We start from the raw sequence: 11160 nt of genomic DNA on the forward strand, positions 1-11160 counted from the left end.
CTAACTCACACCCTAAAAGCTAGCTCAAAGGGAGGAGAATTGCCAAGCTTTATAACGAGTTCACCCATTCCATCAAACCACCGATGTGGAACTTTTGTCATTCTTTAACACTGTAACGATTTAATATACAAAAAAACTCCTTCAGCTAGCCAAATTATGTGAGAGCTGATTTTTGTGTTGATGATAGTACATTTTGCAGGAGGTGGCATATGCTAATGTTAATCAAAATATAAGGGTTGCAACTGAAAAATGAATAATATCTCACCAATTCAATTAATTTGAAATGGAGGAAGTACTATAAAGACAGCAAAGTTTCCGCCAACTTCTTGACGAAAAATGAAGGTGGTGTGATACCCAATAACTGGCACAGTTCCTACTACTAGGCAAAAGTAAGAAAAATTATCTGTGCTACAATCCCTATTAAGTGACATGGAGAAGCCAGTTGTATTCAATGTGATGTGCAGAGAACAAAAAAAAAATCAGCCGAGCACACAGATTATTGCTTCAGGCTAAATACTTGAACAAATTCGGGTTCTCTTTGTCTCTTTCCAAGTAATCTCTAGTGATGAGATCTTCAATTCGCTTTTTGATTGCTTTGAAGTCAGGCTGGACAAATAAACAAAATTAATGATATTAATATAAAATCAATAACTAGACCTAATAACTATCTTCAGGTTAGATTTGCAGTAGACACTTCAAAAGGAAATGGAGCGATTAAATGGCACAGCAAGATCATTATAAATTTGAGCAAAAAGCCCAATCACATTTGTCTGTGTTCATCTCATCTCATATAGTTTTTTCAAATTTGTAGGGTAAATTCTAGCTTTTCGAGAACATGAATCCTCAAGGTCATGAACTAGACTAAATCACACAACTCCAAACCTGATTCCCGCAGTTATACAATTTCTTCTAGGACCAACATAGCTTTATCCATTGAGGAAGTTGAAAACATGGATGAAGAAACTACAGACAAAAAGTGGTTTGCCTCCTCCCATTCATCTCTTGTGTTACATCGGTTAGAAAGAAAACAAAAATGATAAATGATAGGGAAGCAAATGGAAAGGAAGAGAATGAACTATCTATACAAACTGCCGAACAATTCACATATTGAAATTGCAAGTGGAAGATTGTCACCAAATAGTATATTTAGAGGTTGGAAATTACTGAAAGATATCTCAACTTAAAGATTCTTCGCCTCAACAATGAATGTTGAAAAAGTCGAGGTTAAGAAATTCCTAATGAGTTCGGTCTCAATAAGCAAAACTATGGAACAAATTGAGATGGAGGCAATTAGAAGATAGAAGGAAAAGGTAAAATTGGTGTTTCTGTCATTCTGTCAAGTTATATTCGTTGGGAAAGAAAACCACTAATTTCACTCAAGTCAAATAAGACTGTTTTAAAATATAATAGGTTGATAAAGTAAAACTAAATGCAACCCCTCCATCTATTTTACCAAACACTATTCCGGGTAATTGAATCTTTAAGATTACTTTCAACACCAAAAACCCCAAAGACCGTGATCCTGAAAGAAAGATGTCGAGTAATGAGGCGATACCACGATAGCGTAATCCAAGTTATTAACAATTTGTCAAAACAAGGAAAAGAATTGCTACATTATCTGTCATTACGAGCCCAGAAGGTGATAAATAGCCCCAACACAGTGTCATATATAGCCCTCCAGTATCAAATTGAATGTCATGTTTATAAAGCGTGGAAATTATATCAACCTTCCAAAAGTGATCTATTTCATTAAAGATAGAAGGTTGCATACCTTAAACATTCGGCTCAACTGCTCAACACACTCCAACACTAGTTGTTGATGAGGAAGAACTTTCCGACTCTTCATAATGCGCACGATACAGGCATCAATTGCATAACGTCTATCTTTGTCTACATCCTCGACTACCTTTTTCCTTTCATCCACAGGAGGTAATGGGACCTGGATAGTGCAATAAAACATTCCATTAGGAATAGGTATCTATAGTGTGTTCATGAAGCATCACTAAAAAAAATAGGATTCTTTATCTATACCCTAATCCGCCTCATCCTGTCAGTGAACTTGGAGTTGAACTCAAAATGATCAGAAGAAGAAACAGTTCTATTGCTAGGTTCCTTGATCAGAATTTTATACTTGGCACATGAAAGGGACTGAAGCAATCTGATCAAGTCATCATCAGCCAAATTTAACTGACTCTTGATTTCTGAGTAACTCAATCTATCTGAAGAATTAAACAATAACAAAACAGCAGCCTGAAAAAAGCAGACATCATAAATCCATCAGTGTATTGTAACCAGCAGGGATAGTTAATGGAATCATTAGAGAGAGTAGTCACCTGATAAGTTCCCAGAATCAGTTCAATGGTTTTTGAATCAAACTTCCCGTTGATGTTACACGTACCCAATGAATAAATCCATGTCAATTTCCTGTGTTTCGTTTTTGTCTGATAGAATTCCTTGAAGACTTCTACACACTTCACCTGATGCAAATAACACAACAGAGGTTATGTCATTCATTAATTCAGAAGAAAAACCTCATATCAGCAAACAGAAAGTGGATTTTCAAATTATAAAGAAAAGCTCCTCTTACCATTTCCACAGGGAGACACAAATCAGAAGATTTATAACTAGGCCAGAACCCAGTTGTAAGAACTGTGACAGTTAAATCAATTCCAGGACTTGCGGCAGGGTTGTTGCTGAGATATTCTTGAAAATGGTTTTGATTTTCCCTAGCCAAAGTCAAGTCTGTCACCTGTTTTTGAGTTGCCATCCACAAATTTTAATAGAACATTTTAATGGGAATGGATAAACTATGAAAAAATATTCTGTTTCCTCACCATCCCCTCCATCTTTGATGTGAACTGCCCACCACACTGTTGCTTTAGCTTTGTTAAGATAAGCCTTTCGTGGTCATCATTGGCACTTTTATCGAAGAGCAGTCGACGAGAAAGCTTCTTCCTATCACACCAAGACAATGGACATTCCGAACGGTAAAATGAAAATTCAACCTAAGGTAACTACCTAAGGTAACTATATCAAAAAAAACTGTTGGACTATCTAACCCACCTGTAGAACTCTGCAAAAAGGTCTTTATCACTAATATAAGCGAGAAGCTTGACCACCTACAAAAATTCAAACCATTATAATGACAACATCACTTGGCCGAAAGATGGACTTCCAGGAGATGGAGTGATTTAAAGTGCATGCTATACCTTATCCAAGGTCTCCTCAATATCATCATCACTGAGTTTTTCGCTCCCACCTTTCTTAAGAATATTATCACAAAAAGAAGCAAGGAGCTCCGCACTTGAACAACCAGATACAATTTTGTTGCAGAAGACCTCAAATGCCTCCTTGAGAGCCTGTATATGTCAAACTTTAGATATCAGAAACACTGACAAATAACTTTGAAGTAAAAGAGATCAGCATACAATTGTTAACAACAGAATATACCTTATGAAAGAGAGAGTTATTAGCAAAACAGTTCGTAACATAAGCCATATACTTATCGTGAAGCTCAATCAACTTTCTAACGAAGACCTGCGGAAGGGATGGAATCCATGGTAAATATATTTACATTACATATAAGTGAAATCAGAATAAAGGAATATGGTTTTACCTGCTGCTCTCCTGAGCCTGAACTTTCGGCCTGTACAAAAAACACACACACTTCAAATAGGAACACAGTAGAATTACCAGGAACAAAAATTTCTTGAACCCACGAGGACAGGCTGCAAAGGAACTTCATGCATACATATAATATATAAATGTATTTATTTTCTACATAAATCCTTTCAATTCCACTAAAAAGTTTTGTCATCTAAATGGTGTATCATGCAGTCCCCCCTCCCCCTGCTGATTTCTCCTATTCACAATTTAAAAGGACTTTATACTTGCATGTAATAAGTAGATATAATGTTCTAAGTGAAACCATTAAAAATATGAAACAAGAATGTGGACAATTCACCTTGCTATTTGTCGTATCTTCAGCTTGTTGCACCAAGACCATGCCTTCAGCAACGACATGCTGCAGCAGATGTTGGTGAGCTTAGGAAACTAACTGAATAATTCGTTTGCTGCTCAGACTGGCATTAAGTGATAAGAGAATAAAATACCTGCTTAAACATATTTGAAACAGGTTCCAATCCCTTGGGGACTCTATGGAATAGCCTATACATTCGAGATAAATCCTCTACCTAAGTGTACAAAAGAGAGTAGGCAGTAAGGGCAAAAGAAAAAAACATTGAATAACATGTAAAATACATTGAAACTTCCCAAAAATGATGAAAAGCAACACAAGAATTCAATACCTTATCATCTCTTAGCAATACTCGGCATCCAGAATGCTCCTTCTCAAGTAACTGATTGGTATATACAACTAACAATTCATTTTGCACTTTCTGCAGGCACAAATTTGGTCTCAACATTGAAAACAAATCCAACTAAAGGAATATTGTCAACATGTAAAAAGTCTGAATTTCCAGCATTCAAACTCAAGTACATATCGGGAAAATACTTTAAAGCAATGACATGAATGATAAGTGCATCATAGAAAAATGAAATTGCCAACTTAACTTCTCATGATTTATTTCCCTGAACAAATTGAAAAGACCACTGTTTATTTGGTACGTTTTCGCTCGAACAGAGAAACACTTAAGAATCGTCCACTCGTGGATTTTATTTTATAACTCAAACACATTATATATATGATCCTTAGAATTGTGCACTCATGCTTATGGGGTACACGTGTAAACCACATACTCATAGACTACTATCACATAAACAAAAAGGAAACATCTGCCCTGGCAAGGAGTGGGACTATATTTGCAACTTCGACTCTAAACCAAAAAGGAAAACAGGTAGTCAATCGAAGTGTTGGGCATTAATAACTCTTCCCCCTTTGAAGAGAAATAAACTGTAAAAAACCTTTTTGACAAGTTGAATAATTTATTAGAAGAGAGCAAACAATCAAATTGCAACTGGCATAAAATGAAGGATACAGCCAACCAAAAATAGGAAGGCATAAAACCTTGGGAGTAATCTTTTTAAGCTTGCCTTCTAAAGGTTTTAAAAATATTAGAACTCAAAAGGCATCCATTACACAGACATGTAACAACTAAATCACATTTTTTAATATATAATTGTGGTGTCCGAGCAGGCTTGTGCTGGCCCCGACTAATTCCACCGGGCATCTGCTACCTCCCCCAGCATAACACAAAATCACATAGTATTTATCTATGCTCAAATTTTTTTTTAAAAAAAAGTTCTTCAAAAGTTGAAGATTTCAAGTTGCTAAAGCAAATTCAGATGCTGACCTCTAGAAGTTTTGTCTCACTAAGAACATGGAGATAATGAGACACTCTATCTTTCTCTTTCTTCAAGCACTCCTCTGCCTGAGTTAAAAAGCACGGGCATCACAATTTCCTGTGGTAATTTAAGGCAATAACCAAATAATTTACGAACTCACAGCAATTGTAAAAATGAGTTGTACCTTCAACATATAATCTGGACAAGAATCTTCCACAATCCAACTTGAAGCTTTCCGAGAATAATAAGCTGCAGTATCTTTAAGCATCGCTTCTTCAAAATCATTCTCATAATACTCCATTTCCCCCATGCCAATTCCAACAAATATGTCGAGCACATTCTTCAGTAGACCCCTGTCGATCTGCTCACCCTCACGTTCTTGTTCAATCTAATACAAAAGGACTCTTAATCAGACCCTCATAACTAAAATATATTGCAAGAGTTGAGATCAACTTTTAGTAGGAAGAAACAAAAAAACAAAAAGAAGAGGATATGATACTTGCCAACACAATAACTGCATCTCTAGCTTTACCGTTCAACTCCTGATAAATCTATTGTCAACAAAAACAGAAATAAATTACCAACAAAACAAAGATATGAAGAAAACAACAAAGAAAAGAGATAATTATGTTGTCAATAATTATATAGGAGATGCAAGAAACAAACCAGATCACGGAAGCACATCAGACCAACTTCATGAAGTCCAGGTAGCGACCTTCGGGCAATAAAATAACGGTCGAGATAATGGAAGAACCGTGAGAGCCACCTAGCCATAAGTTTGTGATTCGCCCATCTTTTCACAAACTCCCTCAACATAAACTCATCGTGCCTCTCTCGTAAAGCAGGCAGAACCTAATAAAGAAAAATACAAATTGCAAAATTGAACAGCAACAACAAAGCAAGTAGAGTAAATTTAAATTATCATGAGAAGAAAGTCAATGCTTCTTACTGTAGAACTGATATATTCTACAAATGCTTCCCTGTACTTCTCATACAACTGTTGTGAGTAATCATTTGGCGGCTTCTGTGTGCACATGTTATATATAGTTCTACATTTCAATTAAGGAAAAACTCCCTTCCATGTTAAGTGTAGTTCACTAATAACCAAGAAGTTAGTTGTTCAAGACACCATGAGAGTAAAGCGGTTGTAGGCAGAGTTAACCATATCTTAAAGATTGAAAATAATAAAACAATGTGCGTACATATATATTAAAGAACAAATATTTTATATATAAAGACAAACTTCAAGCACACGAAACCCTAAGGATACGTGTAGAGCATCATGTACTCTTCAGAGCTGAAAGAATGTTGTTGTCCTTCTAAAATTTTCTTCAATTTAGTGATTCCCCTCTGCATAAATTCCCATCCTTCCTCCAACTCAATAACCTTCATCTGGCTCAGTGCCATCTTAGAAGCACGTATTTTACGTCCACCTATATGACCAATTGAAAATCACATATAATCACAACGCTACACCATATAAAAAGCATCATACGGGAAAAGCTAATCACAACCCAACTAATAGTCATTAACAAAAACAATGCCGATTAAGAAGAAAAAAAATATCCTTAATGTACACCAGGACAGCAACAAGAAGCAACTTCTCAATTAAAAATACAATGCCAATTCAGCTTTCAAGTTCCAATGATAAAAATGTTGTTTATAATCAATGTATTCAGGTGACAACAAAAAGCAGCGACTTTTACAGTCAGCTTAATACAGGTTCGCAGAAATTTATCAGCACTCTAGCATTTTAAGATAGAAATTTTCTAACACAGTAGAAATTTTTCTATCACAGTTTGCATTAATAGAACTCCAACATCATAAGCTCTCATGTTATTTCTGTTTCCAACTATGTCCTTATCTCATAATTTCATTATTTAGTTTACACTATTTTACTAATTAACTCCATCACATACCCAAGTAGACATCTCCAATTCAGATTTCTGATTTGCTTTCCGCTACCTTTTTGTTCCCATCCCTCTTATCGTTCTCCATCTAAGTATTAATTAATGCCAAAGTTCTATTTTCTGATTTTGATTGAGCTTTTTGGTTAATTTCATTAGGATTTGCATGAATTCAAATCAAACGCATAATTATTATGAGAATATAAACTAATTAAACCATAATTCTTTACTAAAAAACAGTCAATCATCGAGAAAAACGCTAAAAACCCACAACGAGTGATCCTATCTATTCAAACACACGATTACACGCTGAGAAGATGAGTAACGACTATACAAAACAAGCTTTTAGCACGATCTTAAACCCTAGAAAAGTTAACAACCGCAAAAATCAGCAAAACAAAGCTAAATCATAATCTCCTAATTGCTTACCGGAGAAATGGATCGATCACCGGGGAACTGAATCACAATCGCCCTCTCGCCTTCCCGTTGATGGATGGATTCTGTTTTTCCGAAACTCTGAAACAATGCGGTGAATGAAAAGAGACAAACTCCAAAACCTTTAGAATCAGTGTATTTATAGAGAAAAGGGTAGAGACTGAGGCGGTTGAATTTCAACCAAATTACACTTTCAGAGTCCAGATTTCACTTGGTTTTGTATTTGGAGATTTCCTTTCTATTATTAAATTTGAGTTTTTTTTAAGAATACACAACCATTAATATTTATAATTAGTAATTAGTATTGCAGACAAAAAAATAGTACAATTGATTATGACTCAACTATTTAGTCATAGCTGGAAACTTATATATTAAAAATAATCATAAATGAGAATTTTAATCGATTATGACTCAACTATTTAAACTTATCCATCATCTTACAAAAACATATATATAAATAACGATTTTATGATTGACACTAAAATTTTGTATTAAGTTATCTAATATAATTAAAAAAGACGTTAATTTTCTGAGTGATTATGCTTTGATGTTCAATAATCAATGGTGTCCTTTTTTTATCTTTTTTTTTTTTCACCTAAACTTGAAGCTCTTATGTGAACTATAAGTTTTTATATTTATAATAGGGAAAAGGGTCTGATATACCCCTCAACTTTGTCATTTGAAGCTGGTATACCCCTCGTTATAAAAGTGGCTCATATATGCCCTTACCGTTATACAAACGGCTCACATATACCCCTGCCGTTATAAAATGGCTCACATTTACCCTTCATTTAACGGAAGCTAAAAAAATGGTTTTAAATTTATATTTGTTACTTCTAAATTTTTTTTTAAAAAATTATTTAGGGATATATATGATTCTTCTATCAAAGTTCAAGGTATATTTTAATTTTTTTTCATACATAAATTATTTATTGATTTTTTATTATAATTATTTGAATTTCTTATTCTTGTTTGTTTTTTTCTTTCATTCCTTAGTTTAAAGAATAAAAAATTAAACTAATTTTTTTTATGTGTATTGTAATTTAATTTCGTATTCGAAGAAAAAAATTGGTCATTTACAATAAGTTTTACAAGAATATTTGTGAAACATAAATAAATTTGATTATCAAAATAATAATTATAAATTAGTCATTAATACAAAAAAAATAAAAAAAATATGTTCGACGAGAATTAAATTTACTCATATGGGATTATATTTTTTAGAAAAAAATAATAAAAATTTAAATTAAAATTATTAGTTTTTTCATTTCCGTTAGAGGAAAAGGGTATATGTGAGCCATTTGTTTACAAGTAGGGGTATATATGAGCCACTTTCATAACAAGAGATATATCAGCTCTAAATAACAAAGTTGAGGGGTATATCAGACCCTTTTCCCTTTATAATATTGGTCAAGGGGTAGTTTATCACGCTCAAATCAAGTCCTTTGCATAACTTAGCGTGTTTGCAGTCAAGTCTGTCCACCATTCATCGATGCCTAAAATTTGTTTTAGAATATTTTCGTTGCCAATACATACGGGAAAACTCAACATTTATATTAATATCAAATCAATACAAAGATCCCTCACTTGTTATGACAACAATTATGCCATAACTTTGACTTCAACTTCGAGTAAGGCACTATTATAAGTTGATTGTTGCCTTGACACTCGTGAGACCCTTATGTAAAAATATTAACATGACATTATAATTATCCTCATGTTCATTTGTGCTTGCTAAAATAGTTCATTTGGAGGCATATTTTATGATCACAATAAAATTTTTGTAGGCTTAAAAATGTCTCATTTATTATGGATTCTTCCAAAATTTTATCACTTTTTTTTTTGGATCATTTGTTGATTTAAGACTAAATATCGCTTGTACTTCTTTCAACTTCTTATTCATCCTCATTTTTCCTTTCGAACTTTTAGGCTTCTCTTCTGCAATTTACTTTTCTTAGTGATTGATTATTTTTTGTGTTACTTTGCAAGTTTTTTCATATCTTTTTCTTTATTTATTATTAACTTTATGAAAAGATTGAATTGTTCTTTTTGTCGATATTCTTTTTTTAGATTTTATAATTTTTTTTTGTAATTGTTAAGTGCTTCGTATTCATTTAAATTGTGAACTGAATCCATTAGTTTGTAATTTAATTGAAGAAAATATAATAAGAACTTTTAGATATAAAACGAAATCACATTTTTTTGGATAATCTTTTTTGCCCCTTGCATTAAAAAAAGGTGAACATGTATAACAGAATTATTATCCTCTTTTGGATGAAGATAAAAAAATTTACTAGTCAAAAATAACAATTAAGATAAACTAGAATATCCTACCTTTTATGTATTTTCACCTCACATAAGTTGATTAATTTTAAATCAAAGGGTAAAGAAGTTCAATACAATTATTCTCAACCAACTTGGAGATGAAAAAATATATGATTCAAAAAAATCATGATTTTTGAATATAATTTTCTAATAAGATTTAAATTAAGATAAACACTTGAATTATGTTATTGAAAAAACTTCTTAGAAAATAATAATTTTTCTTATAGTGGTTATGAGTTATTTGTATTGCGAATATATATATATATATATATATATATATATATATATATATATATATATATATATATATATCGGGGGGAGGGTTTACAAAAATTGAACCTATTAGGGCAAAATAGTTTTACTCAAATTGAACTGAACCCAATATATTTATCCTTTGAATTACTCAACCCAATATATTTATCCTTTGGATCCATAATCCAAACTATTACTGTCCCCTTGAGTATACATGTACTCTGTCTTTTCATTTTTTTGGACAATTATTTTTTTCATCCCTTGCGTTAAAAAAAAGTGGACATGCATAAGAGAATTATTATCCTTATTTGAATCAAGACAAAAAAATTTACTAGTAAAAATCAACAATTAAGATAAAATAGTATATCTGGTTTTGAATTATATATATTTTCGCCTTACATTAGTAAATAGATTTTGATTAATTTTAACTCAAAGGGTAAAAAGCTCAATACTATTATTCTTGACCAACTTGAAGACGAAAAAAGATATATGAATAAAAAAATTCTTGATTTTAAATACAGTTTTCTAATAATATTTAATTTAAGATAAATGCTTGAATTATGTTATGAAAAAAACTTCCTAAATATAGTGATTTTTCTTGCGGTAGATATGAGTTATTGATATTACATATATTATTTTTTTGGGTATTAGGCAAAATATTTACTCAAATTGAACACCATCCGATATATTTATCTTGATTGTACCCAAAATCCAAACTATTTACCTGACTAGCCCCTTGTTTTAATCACTAAACCACTACTGAAATCATTAGAGTATAATATACTCTGTCTATTTTTTGAAATACTGACTGTTCTTTCTTAATGTCATCTGAGTATATATATATTTTGATAGTATCAATAATTAACACAAATTCATAATTGAAAACCATAAAAAGTAAAAAAATAGCCGCTTATAAATAGTCTTTTTTTGACTATAT

General features: G+C 32.4%; 1 protein-coding gene across 1 annotated transcript; it reads right to left on the minus strand.

Moving 5' to 3' along the window:
* Positions 1 to 250: 250 nt before the first annotated feature.
* LOC101255534 (cullin-1) lies at positions 251 to 7919 on the minus strand. The gene is made up of 20 exons (XM_004247400.4): positions 7641 to 7919; positions 6575 to 6737; positions 6254 to 6353; positions 5971 to 6156; positions 5808 to 5855; positions 5489 to 5692; positions 5313 to 5390; positions 4308 to 4397; positions 4113 to 4193; positions 3965 to 4024; positions 3617 to 3646; positions 3451 to 3537; positions 3210 to 3359; positions 3064 to 3119; positions 2835 to 2955; positions 2588 to 2749; positions 2334 to 2477; positions 2032 to 2250; positions 1772 to 1939; positions 251 to 606 (listed from the first exon to the last, which is right to left on the minus strand). Exons 2-20 carry the CDS (start codon positions 6709 to 6711, stop codon positions 505 to 507), a joined length of 2223 nt encoding a protein of 740 aa, XP_004247448.1. The 5' UTR covers positions 6712 to 6737; positions 7641 to 7919; the 3' UTR covers positions 251 to 504.
* Between the last annotated feature and the right edge of the window lie 3241 nt (positions 7920 to 11160).

This window comes from Solanum lycopersicum, chromosome 9 (assembly GCF_036512215.1).
Source record: "Solanum lycopersicum chromosome 9, SLM_r2.1".
In the NCBI taxonomy this organism is placed as follows: Eukaryota; Viridiplantae; Streptophyta; class Magnoliopsida; order Solanales; family Solanaceae; genus Solanum; species Solanum lycopersicum.

Coding starts and splice junctions, on each gene's coding strand:
- LOC101255534 (XM_004247400.4), bottom strand. CDS start 6,711: ATGGCACTGAGCCAGATGAAGGTTATTGAGTTGGAGGAAGGATGGGAA. Junction 5,693..5,807: donor GAGATGCAGTTATTGTGTTG/GCAAGTATCATA, acceptor CTTTTGTATTAG/ATTGAACAAGAACGTGAGGG. Junction 5,391..5,488: donor GTCCAGATTATATGTTGAAG/GTACAACTCATT, acceptor TTTTTAACTCAG/GCAGAGGAGTGCTTGAAGAA.